The 24,362-nt window shown below is 41.0% G+C and overlaps 2 protein-coding genes across 5 annotated transcripts; both read left to right on the top strand.

The window, feature by feature from the left end:
• Positions 1–1,578: 1,578 nt before the first annotated feature.
• dpysl4 (dihydropyrimidinase like 4) lies at positions 1,579–22,853 on the top strand. 4 transcript variants are annotated; one of them, XR_006092844.1, is made up of 16 exons: positions 1,579–1,914; positions 6,555–6,643; positions 7,544–7,728; positions 7,824–7,988; positions 14,580–14,641; positions 14,724–14,804; positions 14,961–15,029; positions 15,166–15,286; positions 17,608–17,764; positions 17,856–17,997; positions 18,324–18,408; positions 18,703–18,788; positions 18,902–19,081; positions 19,902–20,067; positions 20,159–20,341; positions 22,281–22,853. XR_006092844.1 is itself a non-coding variant. In XM_042397081.1 (15 exons), the coding sequence occupies exons 1-15, from the start codon at positions 1,606–1,608 to the stop codon at positions 20,248–20,250; spliced, it is 1,989 nt and encodes a 662-aa protein (XP_042253015.1). In that variant the 5' UTR covers positions 1,579–1,605; the 3' UTR covers positions 20,251–22,853. The 4 variants fall into 4 exon arrangements, 3 of the variants coding, with proteins under 3 accessions (XP_042253015.1, XP_042253016.1, XP_042253017.1); XM_042397081.1 differs by having other exon boundaries at positions 20,159–22,853; XM_042397082.1 differs by lacking the exon at positions 1,579–1,914 and adding an exon at positions 4,920–5,074 and having other exon boundaries at positions 20,159–22,850.
• Positions 11,731–14,559, top strand: LOC121886796 (E3 SUMO-protein ligase ZBED1-like). Its single transcript, XM_042397127.1, has 2 exons — positions 11,731–13,296; positions 13,494–14,559. Exons 1-2 carry the CDS (start codon positions 12,916–12,918, stop codon positions 13,758–13,760), a joined length of 648 nt encoding a protein of 215 aa, XP_042253061.1. The 5' UTR covers positions 11,731–12,915; the 3' UTR covers positions 13,761–14,559.
• Positions 22,854–24,362: the final 1,509 nt, after the last annotated feature.

The raw sequence follows: 24,362 nt of genomic DNA, 5'->3' as shown, positions 1-24,362 counted from the left end.
TGTGTGTGTGTGTGTGTGTGTGTGTGTGCACGCGTGTGTGTCCTTTCAGTCTACAAAGTCAGACAGTTAAAAAGCCAACCGTCTCCCCCTTTTTGTGTCCTCGTGTTCGTTGGAGCTGAAACTCTGAGCTCGCTGTGATGTCTTTAGGATGGTTCTCTCTATACCAGAGGAGAAAAATACACATGTTGCTATTTATTGTCAAGACATTGTTAGGTAACTACCTACTTACTGTATATCTCCAGCCTTTTATCCTATCATACCAGCAATAAATATACAGCACTAAACCTACTAATCAGATTCTTTTAAATGTCCCCAGGGTGCAGTCAGAGCTCGGTAAAACTGCTTTCTCCTTTTATGCACCTTGGGCATGAAATAAACTGCAGAATACTGTTACCTTAGAAGCACTTCCGTCTTTGAATACCTTTAAAGGTCTTTTACTGCCCTATTATATAACCATGACTTGAGGTAGACTGTGTTATAGATATCGAGGGTATGGCCACTATGTTTCTCTTCTTTCACTCTTTCCCTTGTGTAGCTTTTATGTATTGTTGTTCTGTCATGTGAAATTGTTTTTTTTTAAATGTGAAACTCCTTTATGCTGCCATCTTGACCAGGACTCCCTGGAAGAAGAGATCCTGTATTTCAATGAGACCTTCCTGGTTAAATAAAGGATAAATACATTTTAATAAATTTATACCATAATATTTGTTAGTCACATCAGTTCATTGTTGATTTGGATCCAAACAAGAAGAAAAATATAGAAAATCAGCAGGCATATGTTTTGACTCTCACAGAGGCAAACTGTCTCTCTTGGTGACAGTTTTTGTCTCCTCCCCCATGAGATGGTCGAACTCTATGTAGTTGTTTTTACAGGAACACCTGAAAGGAGGAAAAAGGAGGAAACACAACAACAACTTAGTGGTGCGAGAACATCCGCAGGAACAGCAGAACCTCCATACGCCTTCAGTCTGCATTCATTGGCATCGTGTGCATTGTTATATACGTTATGTCCTATATTGTATCACACTGAAAACACTTCATCACACTATCAAAGAACTTCACTGTTTGTGATGAATGAGTGAAGCCTGGAAACACTGAGCAGATGTTTGTTCTCAGTCTGCTGAATATAAAGCTTCAGTTTCAGGTTTCATATTTGACATTTGAGTTGATGTTTGACTTCAACCAGGAAGTCATTTTCCCTCTACTTTGTTTCTGGTTTTTAGAGAAACGATTCATTCACAAGAAAGAGACCCTGCGAGGGTCTAGACCCACTGTTTGGGAACTGTCTACCTTCATCTAAAGTAGCGAGACTTTTTGGTCTAAAAGAGGATTCAAACCAACAACCTCTCTGGAGAATCTGATTGGTTAAACTCACAGCTTCATCTCCACTTCTTTTTCCTCCCAACAGATCATTTACTCTCCTCAGCCTGACTCTGAGCTCACAGATCTTCCCCTCCTCCCTGGCCTCCTTTTTCCCTTCCTCCTCCTCCTCCTCATTTATCGCCTGAGCTCTTCAGCCAACCCATCCTCGTCCTCCTCCTCCTCCTCCTCCTCTTCGTCTTCTGTCATTGTCTCTGCAGGACCTCTCTTGTTGGTGTCTGCAGGATGTCTGAGAAGAAGTGTCCGCAGGAGGATGACTGCGCCTCCCTGCTGTCCAGGCTGGGCTCCGACTCCCCGCGGCCTCGGATGAAGTATGGAGGGATGTTCTGCAACGTCGAAGGAGCTTTCGAGAACAAAACCCTGAACTTCGAGTCGTTCAGCCCGCAGACGCAGCGACGACGAGCCAATCGCACTCGGACTGATGACCATGTTGGAGGAGACGCAGCGAGAGGAGGAGGAGGAGGAGGAGGAGGAGGAGGTCAGACGGTGGTGTTTCCCTCCGGACACACCCGGGAAAACTACGGCAAGAGGGAGGTACAAAAGACTTATTTAATGACTTTGAAATGTGTTTGTGTCAGAAACAAACAAAGTTTCAGTTTCTCCTCCCGGCAGGCTGATAGATTCACTGATATTTTACTAATTAATGAAATAATATCTTCAGATTTACTGCTGTTACATGAGATCTGAATTGAGACTCATAAACTTATAAAGATAGATATTTCATCAATCAGGATTATTCTTCCATTAATGTTTAAAAACGCTTGAAACCTTTGAGGTCGTGACAGTTTTCTAAAAACTAAAACTGTTGAGAAAACATGAAGATTGTTGTTAGGATATTATTTGTAAAATCCTGTTCTTTTCTTTTCCTCTTACATCACTGAAACAAGAGAGTCTGACCTGGAATCAGGTGGAATACTCTCCTGTGATTGGTTGAGCCGGGTGTGGTGTGAAAATGAGACAATAAACTTTCTTTCAGACGGATCGAGTTCACGTTGTGAAACAGCTGATTTCTTAAAACGTCACGTTTGTTTAATCAGAGACGTGACGCCTCGTCATGTTTACGTGTGACCTGCTTTCTCATCGTCTTCTTCACGTGAGCGCGTTGCAGAACAAAGACTTCAGAGGAAGCATCGCCATCATCATCATCATCATCATCATCATCATCATCATCATCCTCCTCTGTTTAAAATCTTTTTAATTTACAGAAACATCTAATACATTTATACAAATAATAAAATAATAATATAAATTGGTTTATACAGCAGAGTCTCACAAATTGCTTTATAAAGAAAAACTAAATTAAAACTAATCAGCAGCACAAAAAGATAAAAAATAGTGAAATCAAACTTATAAAACTGAGCTTACATTTAAAATCTTTAAACAAGAGTTTGAAGATGTGATTTAAAGAACCGATTCTCTACTTTTCTTTTACTCAAAGTAATAAAGTGTCTGTTTTTACTTTTACTCCATATAATATTACTAAATATTTGTACTTTTCTGCTGCATTTATCTGACAGCTGCAGGTTCAGAAACAACCCAACATACATCAGTAATAATAGTCCAATAATATACATCCCATACATGTAATACTATGACTATATTAGCTGGTGACACTTGTGTTCTTTTACTTTTCCACAGTGGTTGAAGAAGTACTCACATCCTTTACTGCAGTCAAAGTACCAATATGGCAACGTAAAAATACTCCATCACAAGTAAAAGTCCTGCATGAAAAATCCTACTGCAGTAAAAGTACATAAGTATTATGAGCTTGATGTAGTTAAAGTACTGCAGTAAAAGTACATAAGTATTATGAGCTTTATGTAGTTAAAGTATTGCAGTAAAAGTACATAAGTATTATGAGCTTGATGTAGTTAAAGTACTGCAGTAAAAGTACATAAGTATTATGAGCTTGATGTAGTTAAAGTACTGCAGTAAAAGTACATAAGTATTATGAGCTTGATGTAGTTAAAGTATTGCAGTAAAAGTACATAAGTATTATGAGCTTGATGTAGTTAAAGTACTGCAGTAAAAGTACATAAGTATTATGAGCTTGATGTAGTTAAAGTACTGCAGTAAAAGTACATAAGTATTATGAGCTTTATGTAGTTAAAGTATTGCAGTAAAAGTACATAAGTATTATGAGCTTGATGTAGTTAAAGTACTGCAGTAAAAGTACATAAGTATTATGAGCTTGATGTAGTTAAAGTATTGCAGTAAAAGTACATAAGTATTATGAGCTTGATGTAGTTAAAGTATTGCAGTAAAAGTACATAAGTATTATGAGCTTGATGTAGTTAAAGTATTGCAGTAAAAGTACATAAGTATTATGAGCTTGATGTAGTTAAAGTATTGCAGTAAAAGTACATAAGTATTATGAGCTTGATGTAGTTAAAGTATTGCAGTAAAAGTAGTGGTTTGGTTCCTCTGACTGATATATTATTATATATGACATCATTAGATTATTAATAGTGAAGCATCAGTGTTAGAGCAGCATGTTACTGTTGTAGCTGCTGGAGGTGGAGCTAGTTTACACTACTTTATATACAGTTAGCTAGTTTAGTCCAGTGGTTCCCAACCTAGGGGTCGGGCCCCTCCAAAGGGTCAGCAGATAAATCTGAGGGGTGGTGAGATGATTAATGGGAGAGGAAAGAAGAAAAAACAAAGTTCTGATACACAAATCTGTTTTCAGTTTTTGGACTTTTTCTCTAATCTTTGATTTTTGCTGAAATATTGGATCATTTGAACATTTATTGAAATGAAAGCATGTGAGAAGTTTAGAGGGAAAAATCACTATTTGGTGGAGCTGTTAACAACTCATAGACATGTGAAATGTGACCCCGACTACACACTGCTTTTTGTAAGACGTCAAAAGACAAAAAGGTTGGAAACCACTGGTTTCATCTTTAACAATGTGTTGTATTTTAAAAGCTTGTTATATTATCCATTGTGTTAAATCTTCATCTGAAAAGTAACTAAAGCTGTTAAATAAATGTTGTGGAGTAGAAAGTACAATATTTCCCTCTGAAATGTAGAAAGTAGCATCACATGGAAATACTCAAGTAAAGTACAAGTACCTCAACATTGTACTTAAGTACTCTCCACAATGCTTTTCCAGGACTGTAACTTGTTCTGAAGTATTTTTATGTCACTTTTATAAATCTCAGTTTTTCTTCTGAAACATGAAGTTTAAACAAGAAATAAATGAATAAATAAACTAAATCTTCATCATCATCCTCAGCAGCGCTCTGCTCTTGGACCCTCACAGCCAATCAGCGCCCAGCACACCAAATACATCCGGGGATCTTCTTTCAAAATAAGAGACCACAGCACGTGCAGTATAATTTAATGGAGTTTCAGTCTGAATCTGTGTGATGAAACATGATGCTTTGATTCACAGTAATCTCTGTGAACTGATTGAAAGTGTATTGATTGATCAGTATTTCACCGATAATTAGAAACAAATAAAAAAAAAATTCTGCAAAATAAAACTGAAGTTCGCGTAAGACGCTTTATTTTGAAGCCTCACACCGGAAGCTGTGTGCGTGTTGTCGGCGGCGTGTCGTCAGAGCAGACGGGAGCAACAATAGCAGCCTGTCTGTGTGTGCGGATCAATCAGCCGATCACAGATCGATCAGAGCCGATCAGCTGCAGCAGCATGTCGTTCCAGCCCAAGAAGAGCAGCGCGAGACCCGCGGTAGGTTCAACCGAGCAGAGCCGAGCCGGGATAACGGGGCTGAGCCGGGATGAACGGGGCCGAGCCGGGATAACCGGGCCGGGAGGCAGGATGCTGCAGCTCCACCTGTCCATCACCGAGGCTGACCGGCTCAGTTCGGCTCAGTTCGGCTCAGTTCGGCTCGGCTCGGTTTGGTTTCAGAGATGCGAACTGGAGTGAAGCTGCAGAGATTTTTAATGCAATGATGATTTATTAATAAAAACATAAAGAGATTTAACAGCCTCTAACAGAAAAACTGAAAAAAAAAAAGATTTACAGCCGAGATCAAACATCATAAATATGACTTCTGCATCAATCAATCAACCAATCATCCGTTGATGGGTCACGCTGGCACCAGACTGTAAGGAAACCCAGACATCCTTCACCGTGGCAACGCCCTCCTGCTCCTCCTGGAGGATCCGTTCAGTCAATCAATAAAACTTTATTAGTACAGCATCTTTCATACAGGTCAGTGCTTCAGGTGACTGACGAGCTGATAATAAGACAGAACAGACGCGAGAGAAAATAAACACATGGAAACGTAATAAAATCAAATAGATTTAATAATAATAATAATGAGGTGAGATAAAAGTTAGATAAAAACAGACAAATAAGATCAGTAAGAGGGAAAAAATAATAAATAATTTCTATAAATCATTGTGAATCAAAGTCAAGCTGAAAAAGGTTTTAAAGACATCGACACTTCTGCTGCTCTCAGATCCTCGTCAGACCTCTGGGATCCTCGTCAGACCTCTGGGATCCTCGTCAGACCTCTCGGATCCTCGTCAGACCTCTGGGATCCTCGTCAGACCTCTCGGATCCTTGTCAGACCGTCATCCAGCATCTTGGAGCATCAAAGCTAAAAGTTGCCTCACAAAGGTTTCAGTCCTGCACTTATGAACAACTAACAGACTCCAGAGGAGCTGAAGCAGTTCATAAACCGTCAGCACATGCAGGAGCACCAACAGCTTTAAAAACAAGTAAAAGAATTTTAAAATCAATACGAAAACCAGTGCAAAGAGTTTTGAACATTGTATTAATCATATATAGGATCAATAATTGCTGATGATTAACAGTCAAACAGCTGTTGTGGTGAATTTTTCTCCTCAGTCTGCTCTGATCTTCCAGATTAAAGGTTTAAACTCTGAATTTAAATCAGCACAAACTGATTTAAAGAGGTGACGAAAACAGAAAAAAGACGTGATGATGAAAATAAGAACATTTCAAATCTGCGGCGGAGTTATAATCTGGATTAACGTCGATGGTTTCACCCGTGAACAGGCGTCAGATTAATGTTCATAAAACATCATCAGTGTATCTAACAAGAAAAGTCCCAAAATAAAAGGATCATTATCACAAATGTGTGTTTACGTTACAAAATGAAAATAAAGCTGTGAAAGTTACAATCTGCTGCTATTATGACTTCCTGCTGTTACCCAGAATGCTCTCTGTCTGCTTCCAGGGCGACCGGCTGATCATCAAAGGAGGAAAGATCGTCAATGACGACCAGTCGTTCTACGCTGACGTCTACATCGAGGATGGAACCATCAAGTAGTCATGTTTATATTCATATTTAATTATATTCATATTTATCTTATATTTACATTATTTTCATTTTTGTCCATTTTAGGAAAATATCTTCTGATCAATGTTAGTGATTGAAATTGTGATAATTTACTAAAAGTGAAACTTAAGGCGTTTATTAAACAAGATGTGAGTGAAACAAACACAATCAGATGAAATGATGCAGTTTGTTGTTTCGCCTGTTTTTCCATAAAAAAGATGAAGCAGTTTTGTCTCAGTTGTCAGTTTATGAAAAACTGCTGCTAAATAATATTTTCATATCTCATTAGAGGAAACAAATCGTTTGATTTTCTGGGAATCGGAGCACAGCTCTGTCTCGCCCCGCTGCGGCCTCGCCGTCATGGAGAGTCTCAGCGCCTGCTAGCGTCTCACAAGCTAGTAACACAAAGGGAGACTCTGTAACATCTGTCCAGGGAATACAGATGAAAAATATTCTCTGGACTAACTCTGGCGCATTTACAGCATTTACAATGTTTATTAATGTGCACTGTCCCTGTTAAATAAACCAACAAATACATAAAAATAAAGTAATGAATAAACATTATCAACATTTCAGATTTCAAGTTCATTACAGATTCACAAAGCTGAAGAACTGAAGTGTTTTGGATGAGAGTTGAAACATCTTCAACAATCTGAAACAAATCTAGTTGCATTTTTTTTTCCCACAAAAACATCTTTGGTCGAATGTAAAAGTTATGAATCAGACGGTTTCACAGAATGAACATGAATTCCCTCCAGCTGAGAACATTTACTGCTGACAGAGAAATCAACAGCAGCAGGTGAATAATGTCAGAATCCATCATTCAGTCAGCGGTCACCTGACCTGCAGGTGACATCATCAACCTTCCTGCTGTGTGTCTTGAACAGACAGATCGGTGAGAACCTGATCGTCCCCGCTGGTGTGAAGACGGTGGATGCGTACGGTCAGCTGGTCATCCCTGGAGGAATCGACGCCAACACCAACCTGCATGCTCCGCAGAAAGGCCTGAACCCCGCCGACGACTTCTACCAGGGAACCAGAGCCGCTCTGGCCGGAGGAACCACCATGATCAGTCAGATTATTACCAATAAACTGTCAATACCGATCAATCGGGAACAGACCAGGGAAGCACAGTGATAATAATGAAACTGCTGTTTGTGTTCACAGTCGACCACGTGTTGGCAGAGCCTGGAATCAGTTTACTGTCAGCGTTTGAGCAGTGGAGGGACGCAGCGGATCAGAGGGCGTGCTGCGATTTCTCTCTACACCTGGACATCACTCGCTGGCACGACGGACTGTACGAAGAGCTGGAGACTCTCATCAAAGACAGAGGTGGTTTACACCTGGACACCTGAACACAACACGTCAATATACGTCAACACAAAGACACGTCAACACAGACACGTCAACACAGAGACACGTCACCACAGACACGTCAACACAAAGACACATCAACACAGAGACACGTCAACACAGACACGTCAACACAAAGACACGTCAAGACAGACACGTCAACACAGACACGTCAACACAGACACGTCAACACAGAGACACGTCAACACAAAGACACGTCAATACAAAGACATGTCAACACAGACACGTCAACACAAAGACACGTCAACACAAAGACACGTCAACACACAAACACATCAACACAGACACGTCAATACAAAGACACGTCAAGACAGACACGTCAACACAAAGACATGTCAACACAGACACGTCAATACAAAGACACGTCAACACAGACACGTCAACACAGAGACACGTCACCACAGACACGTCAACACAGAGACACGTCAACACAGACACGTCAACACAGACATGTCAACACAGAGACACGTCAACACAAAGACACGTCAACACAGACACGTCAACACAGACACGTCAACACAGACACGTCAACACAGAGACACGTCAACACAAAGACACGTCAATACAAAGACACGTCAACACAGACACGTCAACACAAAGACACGTCAACACAAAGACACGTCAACACACAGACACATCAACACAGACACATCAACACAAAGACACGTCAACACAAAGACACGTCAACACAAAGACACGTCAACACAAAGACACATCAACACAGACACATCAACACAGACACGTCAACACAAAGACACGTCAACACAAAGACACGTCAACACAAAGACACGTCAACACACAGACACATCAACACAGACACGTCAACACAAAGACACGTCAACACAGACACATCAACACAGACACGTCAACACAAAGACACGTCAACACAGACACGTCAACACAAAGACACGTCAACACAGACACTTCAACACAAAGACACGTCAAGACAGACACGTCAACACAGACACGTCAACACAGACACGTCAACACAGAGACACGTCAACACAAAGACACGTCAACACAGACACTTCAACACAAAGACACGTCAAGACAGACACGTCAACACAGACACGTCAACACAAAGACACGTCAACACAGACACTTCAACACAAAGACACGTCAAGACAGACACGTCAACACAGACACGTCAACACAGACACATCAACACAGACACATCAACACAAAGACACGTCAACACAGACACTTCAACACAAAGACACGTCAAGACAGACACGTCAACACAGACACGTCAACACAGACACGTCAACACAGAGACACGTCAACACAAAGACACGTCAATACAAAGACACGTCAACACAGACACGTCAACACAAAGACACGTCAACACAAAGACACGTCAACACACAAACACATCAACACAGACACATCAACACAGACACGTCAACACAAAGACACGTCAAGACAGACACGTCAACACAGACACGTCAACACAGACACGTCAACACAGACACGTCAACACAAAGACACATTAACACAGACACGTCAACACAGACACGTCAACACAAAGACACATCAACACAGACACGTCAACACAAAGACACGTCAACACAAAGACACGTCAACACAAAGACACGTCAACACACAAACACATCAACACAGACACGTCAACACAAAGACACGTCAACACAAAGACACGTCAACACAGACACGTCAACACAGACACGTCAACACAAAGACACGTCAACACAGACACGTCAACACAAAGACACGTCAACACAGACACGTCAACACAGACACGTCAACACAAAGACACATTAACACAGACACGTCAACACAGACACGTCAACACAAAGACACATCAACACAGACACGTCAACACAAAGACACGTCAACACAAAGACACGTCAACACAAAGACATGTCAACACAAAGACACGTCAACACAAAGACACGTCAACACACAAACACATCAACACAGACACGTCAACACAAAGACACGTCAACACAAACCCACGTCAACACAGACACGTCAACACAGACACGTCAACACAAAGACACGTCAACACAGACACGTCAACACAGACACGTCAACACAAAGACACGTCAACACAGACACGTCAACACAGACACGTCAACACAAAGACACGTCAACACAGACACGTCAACACAGACACGTCAACACAAAGACACGTCAACACAAAGACACGTCAACACAGACACGTCAACACAGACACGTCAACACAGACACGTCAACACAAAGATACGTCAACACAAAGATACGTCAACACAAAGACACGTCAACACAGACACGTCAACACAAAGACACGTCAACACAAAGACACGTCAACACAGACACGTCAACACAAAGATACGTCAACACACAAACACATCAACACAGACACGTCAACACAGACACGTCAACACAGACACGTCAACACAAAGACACGTAAACACAAAGACACGTCAACACAAAGACACGTCAACACAAAGACACGTCAACACAGACACGTCAACACAGACACGTCAACACAAAGATACTTCAACACAAAGACACGTCAACACAGACACGTCAACACAGACACGTCAACACAAAGATACTTCAACACAAAGACACGTCAACACAGACACGTCAACACAAAGACACGTCAACACAGACACGTCAACACAGACACGTCAACACAAAGATACGTCAACACAAAGATACGTCAACACAAAGACACGTCAACACAGACACGTCAACACAAAGACACGTCAACACAAAGACACGTCAACACAGACACGTCAACACAAAGATACGTCAACACACAAACACATCAACACAGACACGTCAACACAGACACGTCAACACAGACACGTCAACACAAAGACACGTAAACACAAAGACACGTCAACACAAAGACACGTCAACACAAAGACACGTCAACACAGACACGTCAACACAGACACGTCAACACAGACACGTCAACACAAAGACACGTAAACACAAAGACACGTCAACACAGACATGTCAACACAAAGACACGTCAACACAGACACGTCAACACAGACACGTCAACACAAAGACACGTCAACACAGACACGTCAACACAAAGACACGTCAACACAAAGACACGTCAACACAGACACGTCAACACAAATATACGTCAACACAAAGACACGTCAACACAGACACGTCAACACAAAGACACGTCAACACAAAGACACGTCAACACAAAAACACGTCAACACAAAGACACGTCAACACAGACACGTCAACACAAAGACACGTCAACACAAAGACACGTCAACACAAAAACACGTCAACACAAAGACACGTCAACACAGACACGTCAACACAAAGACACGTCAACACAAAGACACGTCAACACAGACACGTCAACACAAAGACACGTCAACACAAAAACACGTCAACACAAAGACACGTCAACACAAAGACACGTCAACACAGACACGTCAACACAGACACGTCAACACAAAGACACGTCAACACAGACACGTCAACACAAAGACACGTCAACACAGACATGTCAACACAGACACGTCAACACAGACACGTCAACACAAAGACACGTCAACACAGAGACACGTCAACACAAAGACACGTCAACACAGACACGTCAACACAAAGACACGTCAACACACAAACACGTCAACACAGACACGTCAACACAAAGACACGTCAACACAAAGACACGTCAACACAAAGACACGTAATCACAAAGACACGTCAACACAAAGACACTAGTTGTGAGGGAAAAATTGATTCACATAAGAATTGCGATTCTTATCTTCTTTGATTCTAAATCAATTCACAATTTCCAAAAATCGATTTTTAAAAGCGTTTTTTCCATCTTAAGTATAGTTTAAATTTTCTCAGTAGCAATTTTAGCGGTGTGGCTACTGGTGAGTCAGTTGCTGCTAACGTTAGGTCTCTGAGTCGGTGGCCTATTGAAAATGGAGCAGCAAGAAATTCAGCCAGTCTCATCTTCACTGAAGGCAAGCGTCTGGATTTTGGATTTTACAATATGCCGGGGAAGAAGGAGTTTGGTATGCAAGGTTTGCAAAATCAAAGTCAAGTACTTCGGGAACACACCAAATGCCCGGGCTCACATCATACGCCATCACCCAGAATTGAAAGAAGTGGAACAAGGGCCAACAGCCAACCAACGCACACTGCACCACTGGACCAAACTCCCAGCCTTGAGTGAACAGGCAGAAAAATAAACTAGATCCATCACCTGTTTCACTTCAAAAGACCTGCACCCCTAGTAGTCGACAAAGAAAGGTTCATATACATGATCCAGACAACTGAGCCAAAGTATGACATACCATAACATCATTTTTTTACTGAGAAAGTGGTACCTCAGCTTTACCAAGAGACAAAGGTAAAAGTCAGGGAAGCCTGGACTGAAGCCACCAGAATAGCTCTTACCTGTGATGCATGGACAACCCAGTCATTCATCACGTTCACCAAGTGGCAGCTCGAGTCTCATGTTTTACAAACTAGGGTGACGCATGAAAGCCACACAGCCATGAATGCAATGTTTCACTCCGTCGCAGATGAATGGAAGCTAACAGTTGCAGATTTGGTGATTGTTAGAGGTAATGCTGCGAACATGTTTGCTGCTGTGCAGCTGGAAAACTTAACATACGTGTTTTGCAGATATAATCATTCTTGCCGCTCAGCAAGCTCTGAAGCTAAATTCGGTGTCACGGCTGCTTGGAAGGATTGGGCGAATCACTTGATCCCTCCACTGCTGCACCATTGTTAAGTCATGCCCTGCAGGTGAAACAGAAGCTTCTGCAGTTGTTGCCACACAAGCTGAAAATCGTTGTCGCTACAAGATGGAATAGTGCTTTCGAAATGGTTGAAAGATTTCTAGAGCAGCAGTCTGCCATTTGTGCTGCTCTCCAGGTGAGAAAATATGGAGGTTCAAGCAACATCTGCACACAGCGAAATGAATGTCTCCAATGCTGAAGAAATAGCTAAAGCACTCAAGCCAATGAAATACACAACCAACATCATGTCACAGGACTCTACACCTAAACTGTCAATGATCGCTCCATTGCATGTTCAGCTGCTTCACGACACAGAAGCAGGCTTTGCTGGTGTTGACACACCAATTGTCTGGGAAATCAAAGCGGCGATCCACAAAGATTCAGCAAAGAGATACACAAGAGTGCAGAAGAGCATTCTTCACACAGCCTCTACACTCGATCCCAGGTTTAACACACTGCCTTTCCTTCCTAAAGAAGAACAGCTGGACATCTATGCTAAAGTGATTGCAGAGGCTGCAGCACTTGAGGTAATTAGCCTACTCTTTAATAATAGATGTTTTATAACAGTATACTGTCCATTTGTATGTTTAACTAATAACACAGATACAGTATAATACATATCATAATGTTACAAAATGTCAAAATGTTCTATTTTATCTTAGGGTAAGGGCACCTTGCTTATAAAATAAAACATAATTAATATGACTGTTGATTCTTTCTGCAGAAAGAGGTGAGGCCAGTTAAGGCTGAGGACAATCCTGAGGAGCCAGAATCAGGCCAAGAAGAAGGTCCTGCCTCTAAAAGAAGAACATCTGCACTGGCTAATCTGCTGGGCAGGACATTTACTGAGCTCAGAGGTGTCCCTAAATCTGCCAACACCAGAGCTGAGGAGGAGCTGAAGATATCTGGAGGAAGCTCCACTATCTCTCACAAGACCCCCGTCAATGGCGGATGTCCCATGAGACAGCTTTCCCTCTACTGGCCAAATTAGCTAAATGCTACCTGTGCTACCTAGAGAGAGCGCAGAGAGAGGATTCTCCACTGCTGGGGGATATAGTGCCAGCACAGTGGAGCAATCTTACTCCAGAACATATAGATCAGCTTTTTTTTCTACAAAGAACCTGGATATTGCAGTAATCCTGCACACCAAGTCAAAACTGTGTCAAGCATTATTGTTCAATTTGTTGAAAAATCACACGAAATACCAGTTTTACAGTGTTATTTTTGAAATTGGCAAGTTTCTGAGAACTAAAAATGCAGCTAGCCTAGGCCTGCCAATTTTATTTATGTGACAGCATTTTTATTTTTTGTGTGACAGACCTTGTTATTCTTGAAATCACTGAGAATTGAAAAATACTAAAAAGTTTGTGAATAAATGTTACCTTTTGTCTCAAGTCTGCCTTTGTGTGTTTGCATTATTGCAATCAGTTGATATAACTTTTTCAAATATAAAAACTACATAATCTTCTACACACTTTACTATGCTTTCATGCCATCATTTGCCACGCTGCCTTTCTTAGCGCACAGCGGACTGAGGTAGATCCTGAAATTAGCATCACTGCACAATGAATAAAGAATCCATTTTGAGTGGAATCGTGAGATTCAGAAAGATTCAACCTCTAGTCCATACATGACATCGCAGAGACAAATACACGTCAACGTGAAGACACATCAAGGTCGACACGTGTTTGTCAAAGATACATCAACACAATCACAAAGTACTTTAAATGCATCAGTGTTTGAAAGCTGCTGTACAGGTGAACTTTAACTGTAGCACTGCTGTGTATTAATTACAGTATTTGTGTTTCAGGTGTGAACTCCTTCCTGTTTTTCATGGCCTACAAAGACAGATACCAGAGCTCCGACTCTCAGGTGGAACCACTGTTATTATTATATTATCATTATTTCTGCTGTTGTTGTTATTGTTGTTGCTGAGATGTTGTCATGGTTTCAGCTCTACGAGGCGTTCGGGGTCCTCCGAGACCTCGGAGCCATCGCCCAGGTCCACGCTGAGAACGGTGACATCATTGATGAGGTAATACAGCCTGACCAATTACACAGACATTTTATTTATGCAGGAAAATCTCTTTCAAAACACATAAAAACAATGTTTAATTAATAAGCTGAAGATTATTTTTAATTGGAATTTTTACACTGCATTTGAACTGGTTTAAACCGGATTGTGTTTCAGGAACAAAAGAAGCTTCTCAGTCACGGCATCACAGGACCTGAAGGACACGTTCTGTCTCACCCTGAAGAGGTAAATACAGCTAAGAAACACCTTGTGACACAAAAACTTAGAGTATATACATATAAACGTCCACCAGGTGGCATTAGTGGCAGCCGGTAGATGTGTACTTCTGATGATGTACGTGTGTTGTCATGTTGTATCTCAGGTAGAGACAGAGGCGGTGTATCGAGCCATCACCATCGCCAAACAGGCCAACTGCCCGATCTACATTACCAAGGTGATGAGCAAATCTGCTGCTGATGTCATCGCCAAAGCCAGGAAGAAAGGTGACATCATCCCCTTAATCCAGATTAGAAGAGATTTCAGTTTAGACTGTGTTGTTTTTATGATTCAGTCTGTGAGAATGTAGATTTGGAAATAAAAATCTCTCCAGGACTCCACTCAGAGAGTCTAAGAAGGCTGGATACTCCCACACAGAAGTGACCCTCTGATTCTCTGGGTACAATGTCAACATAGAGGCCTTTTGAGTATCCCCACACTTACCTGGTGCTTTAAACCACAACCTCGGAACAGAAGAGAGGATGCAGCTGTGACCAGTTGTTACTGCTCCACCTACCGCACCAACTCCACCTTCTATCCCACCAGAGAGGTGATGCTTCAGCTCTCCAGAACTAGGTTTTGCATCTTGGACTGTCATTTTTAGGGTCCCCCTAATCTGTGTGAGGTAGTTCTGTCACAAAGTTGCTATTTCATAAAGGTTTTGGACTCACTCTCACACCTCTTCATAACATACAGCGAATGAGCGACCTCTAGCAGATGGAGCGCAAAAAAACATCCAGATATACTACGAGTGATGTTGCAGTGCTGAGTGTGTGTGTGGCGGACTGGATGGAGCGAAGGGACAGAGCAGAACTCTGGAGGGGAGAGCCGGGGGCCGAGCCGGAGCTTTTTTTGTTTATCTATCGGTAAACAGCTCTCTTTGTCTCTCTTCATCCATGTTGACCGCTGACTGGAGGGGAAACGGAAATGTCAAGGACGTCAATGTCGAATTTGACCAATGAAAATAGGGTTAGGTGCGTGAAACTTTACAAAAATAGAGCCAGGGCGAGCGGTTTTTGAAACAAGCAACATGTTGCTCAGTCTGTTCACTGTGCACAGAGCAAGTTAAGCACACCAAAATAAGTAAAAAGCCAAAAAAAAAAAAAAGAAGAAAAACGTACTTTAAAAGCGTTAATTGAAGACATCAATAAGACATGAGTAGGTAAGATAATAAAACATTAATAATAAAAGATAAAAAGCAATAAAAATAACAAAATAAAAGACTGACCGGAGTATTTACAATAAAGTTATAGCAACTTCCTCTGTCATGGCGAAACATCAAATTTCTGTCTCGCTCACACCTGTGTCATCAAAATTATGCAAGTTTTGGGCCCACTCACTTGAATTTCAATTAGTAAATTGAAAAGTCTTGATGTGTTTGTGTGTAAAACAAATTAATTTCCAAATTTTCATCAAGTCTATTTTTAGAAAAGTAAAGACTTTTAACCCACACGACCTGGTCAAAGTTTGATTGACATGTGTACTGTCAGGTGTGTAGAGACAATAAGTAACTGCAGCTGGACACAGAAAAATACTCATATATTTGAATGGAGAGCATGAGCGTGAGTGTGAGAATAAAGGAAAAACTGCTGTACAGAGCTGCAAATTTTAGTTTTGATGGTATTTTTCTACAGCACTTTATCACTAAACTGTCACGCTTACTCCATTTTTTCCCTTCCCCTAATAGGTCATCCTCACTACTGAATTATAAATACAAGACCTATAATTATTGTAGAATAAATGATAATAACAACAAACTTCATTCAAAGTTTGTATATAATGTACTGTATGTATATAGGCCTTTCTGCTGTACCCTACAAAAATGAGCTGCATTCAACCCCCACACCAGTGGCAGCTGGTGACTCAAAAAATTGAGTAGGACAGGAGGAAAACCAACATACCGCATCAAACTAAATCATTGTCCCACCTGATGAAATTGGAGGGGTGGGGGGCAATTTTATAATGCAATAAAACAATTTGCTTTTAAAAACTAAAACCCCTGAGTGGTGTAAAGTATAATAAATAAATGAGGTACTACATAAAAGCCAGACTAAACAGATGGGTCTCTAGTCTATGTTTAAAAATATCTATTCTTTCAGCTTCCTCAGATCCTCTGCAGCTGTTCCAGCAGCTCGGAGCGTGACGGCTGGAAGCAGCATCATTGAAGGTTTTTGTTCTGCTTTGTGGAAGAGCTAAAAGAGAAGAACTGGAGTTATGTGAGGGGCCTTCCTGGATCATAAATCAGGCGCATTTCTCAGAGGTAGTCTGGTGAGAGGACATGTAGTGCCTTATAAACTAATAAAAAAAAAATCAGTACGGAAACTAACAGGTAACCAGTGTAAAGACTTTAAAATAGACACAATGTGTGCTCTCCTTCTGGTCAGCACTTGTGCAAAAGAATTCTGGATAAGATGACCCGATCAGGAGCTGTTGCCCCCAGCAACACAGCTCCCAGGGTCACTGGGGTATTCAGACTCCTCCACTACGTAATGGTGGATGTGCTCAGACAAGTACTGTAGGTTACACATCTGTGTGTTTATGTCTTCAGGTATGGTGGTGTATGGGGAGCCAATCACAGCCAGTCTGGCCACTGATGGCTCTCACTATTGGTCCAAAGACTGGGCCACAGCTGCTGCCTTCGTCATGAGCCCACCCCTCAACCCTGACCCTTCAACTCCACAGTACCTGACCTCTATGTTAGCATGGTGAGTATGACTCCACCTCTGTTACCATGGTGAGTATGATTCTATTTGTACCAGGTGACCCTGACAGGTGTGTTGTGTGTTTTTCTTCCAGTGGAGACCTCCAGGTGACGTCCAGCGCCCAGGCCAGCTTCTCCACGGCTCAGAAAGCCGTCGGTAAAGATGACTTCACTCTGATCCCAGAGGGAACTAACGGGATCGAGGAGAGGATGTCGGTGGTCTGGGACAGAGCTGTGGTGAGATAATCTGACCTTTGACCTTTAAGAGGTATCAGAATCTGTTTAAGGAGAGAAAAAGCCCCTAAAATATTCAGAATATACTTAGTTTCTGCATGTCAACTTTGTATTGAAAACCAAAAAATGGCAGGACATGCATCACAAAACATCTTCCATCATCCTGAACAGGAATCACTCTTCTGTTGATCTTCCTAAAAGCTTTTTCTTTATCTGAGTTGGGGCTCTAAGGATATATGCTGTCTAAACAAGTATTAGAGAACAGGATGAATTTTACATGTGAGACTTGGCTTATGTCACCTTACATCTATCTTTAATTTTCTTTGCAGTCTACAGGGAAGATGGATGAAAATGAGTTTGTTGCAGTAACAAGCACCAATGCTGCAAAACTCTTCAACATTTACCCTCGCAAAGGTATCACATCAGTCATCAGAGTTACACTGTGGAGACAAAGTCTCAAAGACAAAGTTACTGACCGTCCTGTAATAACACACAAGAAGATGACATGTGGACTTTGATCCTTTTTTGATCAGATGAAACCGTAACTAAAGTGTAACTTTATGTAAAAATGCTTTAATCGAATGAATATGAAGTTGAACAGAGAATTTTGTCATAGTCATGCAAAGAACCTGCTGCAGTGATATTTTGTTTAAAACTAGAAAAAGTAGAAGTCAGTAGAACTCAGTAGAACTGTGCTTGTGTGTTCAGGACGGATTGCTGTTGGTTCTGATGCTGATATCGTCGTCTGGAACCCAAAAGAGACTCGAACTGTTTCTGGAGAAACTCACAACCTGGTAACGAGGGCGAGGGCTGCATCAATCATCATCATCAATAATCAGCATTCATCATCAATCATCACCATCACTGATGATCATTGATCACCTCCTCCTGTCCTGTCTCTGTGCAGACAGTGGAGCTGAACATCCTCGAGGGTTTAGAATTTCGTGGCGTGGCATCGGTGGTGATCAGTGGCGGTCGAGTCGTTCTGGAGGACGGAAAACTCAACGTGACGGAAGGTTCAGGACGCTTCGTCCCCCGGAAGGCTTTCCCCGACGCTGTCTACAGGAGGATCAGAGCTCGCAGCAAGGTAACCTACCACCCACTTGTTAACCAGGTAACCTATCAACAACTTGTCAACCAGGTAACCTATCAGCAACTTGTCAGCCAGGTAACCTACCAACCACCTGTCAACCAGGTAATCCACCAAACATACAATACTGTGCAAAAAAGTAAAGTGAGAAAGCTTTTAAAAATAATGCCATGAATAGTTTTTATTGATCAGTTAACTTGATCCAAAGTTGAGTAAACAGCAGAAACCTAAAGTAAATCAATATTTGCTGTGAGCAGCTTTGCCTTTAAAACAGCAGCAATTCTCCTCGGTTCACCTGCACACAGTGTTTCAAGGACTTGGCAGGTCGGTTGTTCCTGCATCTTGGAGAAGTTGCCACAGTTCTTCTGTGGATTTCGGCGTCTCAGCTGCTTCTGTCTCTTCATGTTAATCACAGACTGACTCCATGATGTTGAGATCAGAGACCATCTGTTGCAGGACTCCTTGTTCTTCTTGTTGCTGAAGATAGTTCTTTATGACTCTGGCTGGATGTTTGGGCTCATTGTCATGCTGCAGATGATCAGACGCCTCCCTGATGCTGTTGCACTTTGGAGAAGAATTTAAACATCCAGGTGCCTAAAACTTTTGCACAGTACTGTATGTTAAACAAATAACCTTCTGGTTTAACACATGACCAGCCAGTCAACATGGTTGACAAGCTGGTTGTCTACCAGGGGATCAATAACCATTTAGGTAACTGACAGGTTAATAATAGTGTACTGGAGGCCAATCAGTTAACTAATTTATCAGCCTGTCAGCAACCTGAGATTGTTTTTGTTTTTTTTATTGCTCTGCTCAGATGGCCGAGGCTCGTGGTGTCCCCCGTGGTAACTATGATGGTCCGGTTCATGATGTCATCAGTATGACTAAATCGGTCCCATCCACTCCAACCACCAGGGGGACCCCCTGTCCCAAAACCCAAACCGGCCCCCGAAACCTCCACCAATCAGGATTCACCCTGGCAGGTAGTGTGCAGACATGAGGACACACATTCATCTGCAGTATTCCAATAATCTGATCAATACACTGATCATTTTTTCTTCTTCTTCTCTGCAGGAGCTCAGATTGACGACCACATACCACGACGCTCTGCTCAGAGGATTGTGGCGCCGCCTGGTGGACGATCCAACATTACATCCTTATCTTAAAACAACAGCAAGAATTAAACTGTTACTCTGAGCATGTACAACTCAGAGTACCAGTACTTCAACAAATACTGAACCCTACAACAACCTTACAGTTAGTACTTGATCTTAATGTGACAGTACTTCAGCTAGTACTAAATCCTACAACAATGGCACTACCATCTTACAACTAGAACAAAAACATTTCAACAATGGTAATACCACTCAACAGCAAATGGTGGTACTATAACTAGTTTAAAAACGTACAACTACTTCACTAGTACTCAGTCCTGCAAACACCCAACTTCTTCCAAACCTACAACAATTTACTTCTACAAGTATTAAACCCTAAAACAACCCTCCAACTAATACTAAAATCTACAACGATACTTTAATTAGTACAAAATTCTGCAAACGTGGTACTATCACTTTACAAATACTAGTAGGACCTACACACAATTAACAGTAATAAACCGTCTAACTGGTTCAAAATCCTTTTTTGTACTTTTTTGTATTCCAACTAGTAATGAATGTTACAACAATGATACTACAACCTTACAGGTCCTACACTCTACGACTACTCGTTAATTAATTAATTAACCCTGTTACAGTGGTACGACAGCTACTACTAAACCCTAAAAGTATTACTAAATGCTAGAATATTGGTACTTCAACCAGTATTAATATAGTATAAACTAGTATAAACTGTACAAATACCCAACAACCGCCTCTAAACTTAAAACTAGTGCTAAATCTTCAAACAATTGTACTTCTTCTTAGGAGTAAACCTTCAAGAACAACCTTCCACCTAGTACTGAATCCTGAAACAATGGTATTACAACCCTACAAATACTACTAAACCCTACAACAACTGTACTTCAAATAGTACTAAATGTTACAACAATGGTACTACAACCCTTCAGCATGTACTACAACCTGTGACGAGTACTAGACTCTACAACAGCGGTACTCAACTAGTACTGAATGATACAACACTGGTATTTGAAACCAGTTCTTTGAAGTACTCTACCCCTTCACATGTGTACTAAAGATTTCATCTCATCTTAAAACATATCATCAGTTTTCACTTCACCATGTTCTCGTTCTCTCTCAGCTCCCTCTGACAGAGGGAGTAGTAGTAGTAGTAGTAGTAGTAGTAGTGGCAATAGTAGATACCGTACATCACTTAACATAACATAGCATATAACTGACTGGTTGTTTGTTCCCAGATGTTTTTTATAAACAGCTGGCTCCATCAAAATACTTCTTCCATTTTTACAGTGAACTCATCCTGCTCATGTTGGTCATTGTAAATTAAAGTCATGTAACTCCACAGTAGTCATTATTCAAACAGTAACACTTAAGTAACATTTTGTGTCTTTTTTCACAATATAGTGCATTTTACTGAAGGACTTTGATAATGTACTAGCATATTATTCCAGTTCCATGTCACTCCTCTATCTGTTCCTTAAAGAATCAGTCTGTGGTAGAGTAATGTGAGTGGTGTTCATCCTGATGAGTGTTCCTATTGGTCAGATTTAATCTGGACTGACTGAGTCGGACTGCAGGTCTGGTCCTGTCAGCATGAGCTCAATCTTTTTGTCTCAGAATGAAAAAAACAGATTTTAACTTTCAGACTAAAACCATGAGAATTTCTGTGAACATAAAAACATCAACTAACCTCATATGGTGCTATAAATCCAGTGGTAGCCTCCAGGTAGCAATCCCTTCATCCCTATTCCCAGATTATCTAAAGCAATATCTGACTCGCCCACCAGATTATCTAAAATTATATCTCCGCTTCCTTGATTATATGAAATAATATCTGACTTCGCCCCCAGATGATCTAAAGTAATATAAATAATATTAGACTCCGCCTCCCAGATTATCTAAACTAATACTTGACTCCGCCTGCCAGATTATCTAACATATTATCAGACTCCACCCCTCTCACGCCCCCCTACTGTGACCTCTGATGACCTATGATGATTTTTAACTGTATTTGATTTGTAAAGACTTCATTTGATACCATGATCATTTTGTATTTTTTACAGTTTTTGTATCCTGGCAGTGTTAGCATCAGCGATCGTAGTACTCAGACACAGTTCAGCCACCAAGACACCCACTGCAGCCATGTTCGTGCCAAGCTGTTGCCACAGCAACATGTGGTTAAGAGTCCATCATATAATCGTTGTGGTGGAGAACATCTGCCATCATGCCGTCCTTAATAAACCTTGCAGATTCAGCTCCAACGTGACATCATTGTTAAAGACAACATGACATCATTGATAAAGACAACATGACATCATTGATAAGGACAACATGACATCATTGATGAAGACAACATGACATCATTGATGAAGACAACATTGCGGCTGTGTCTCTGCTGGCTGAGCTGTTTCTCAGAGCATTTGTCTGTAGCAGTCTGTTGTTTTTCTGTCCTCACAGATGCACTGAAGCAAAAAACGGAGGACATGAACTCTTTATATAAAAAAATGTGCCGAAATGGAGGTGGGTATATGAAGAGGGGTTACCGTGGCGACGGTGCATCTGTTGGTGTTGTTCCCGTAGTGAATGTAAACCTTCTTCCTGTTGTGATGAGAGCTGCATGAGTAAATTAAACTGTGAAGAGAAACTCTGAGTGAGGCGTCACTTTTTATACGACACACACTGACCTGAGATCAGATGTTTCCATAAAATCACACATACGGTATTTACACCACATGACCTGCAGATGTCACTGTGCTTCTTCAGAGTCGTCAAACATTACAGGTTTATTTCTTCACAGGGATCTTAATCGAACACCGTCATGTCAATGTGTGCATGTAAAGAGATGTTAGTGTGTGTTTGTGTCTTCAGTGGTGGAGAGTAACTAAATACATTTACTCTACCAGTTTTGAGGTACTTGTACTTTACTTGAGTATTTCCATGTGATGCTACTTTCTACATTTCAGAGGGAAATATTGTACTTTCTACTCCACTACATTTATCTGACAGCTTTAGTTACTTTTCAGATGAAGATTTGACACAATGGATAATATAACAAGCTTTTAAAATACAACACATTGTTAAAGATGAAACCAGTGGTTTCCAACCTTTTTTGGCTTTTGACGTCTTACAAAAAGCAGTGTGTAGTCGGGGTCACATTTCACATGTCTATGAGTTGTTAACAGCTCCACCAAATAGTGATTTTTCCCTCTAAACTTCTCACATGCTTTCATTTCAATAAATATTCAAATGATCCAATATTTCAGCAAAAATCAAAGATTAGAGAAAAAGTCCAAAAACTGAAAACAGATTTGTGTATCAGAACTTTGTTTTTTCTTCTTTCCTCTCCCATTAATCATCTCACCACCCCTCAGATTTATCTGCTGACCCTTTGGAGGGGCCCGACCCCTAGGTTGGGAACCACTGGACTAAACCAGCTAACTGTATATAAAGTAGTGTAAACTAGCTCCACCTCCAGCAGCTACAACAGTAACATGCTGCTCTAACACTGATGCTTCACTATTAATAATCTAATGATGTCATATATAATAATATATCAGTCAGAGGAACCAAACCACTACTTTTACTGCAATACTTTAACTACATCAAGCTCATAATACTTATGTACTTTTACTGCAATACTTTAACTACATCAAGCTCATAATACTTATGTACTTTTACTGCAATACTTTAACTACATCAAGCTCATAATACTTATGTACTTTTACTGCAATACTTTAACTACATCAGGCTCATAATACTTATGTACTTTTACTGTAGTAGGTAGATTTTTCATGCAGAACTTTTACTTGTAATGGAGAATTTTTACATTGATGTATTGGTACTTTTACTTAATTAAAGGATCTGAGTACTTCTTCCATCTCTGTTGTGCCATCATGATGTGAAGCATCAAATCATCTGTAAGAACATGAAGGATGTTGGAGAAGACGGATTATTCTCATTCTTTAGTTTTGGTTGAACTACACAAACAGTTTGATTTCATTGTGTTTTCACTTCAATAAACTGCTGATCACAAACATTTATCAGGAGGTCAGCTGTCAGGGAGTAATGAGGCCAAACACACACACACACACACACACACACACACACACACACACACACTTGCTTGGTCAACATATTTGATAGAT

The sequence above is a fragment of the Thunnus maccoyii genome, chromosome 20, assembly GCF_910596095.1.
Source record: "Thunnus maccoyii chromosome 20, fThuMac1.1, whole genome shotgun sequence".
Classification (NCBI taxonomy): domain Eukaryota; kingdom Metazoa; phylum Chordata; class Actinopteri; order Scombriformes; family Scombridae; genus Thunnus; species Thunnus maccoyii.
Note: the sequence above shows the minus strand (reverse complement) of the source record. Positions and strands in the feature narration are given on the sequence as shown.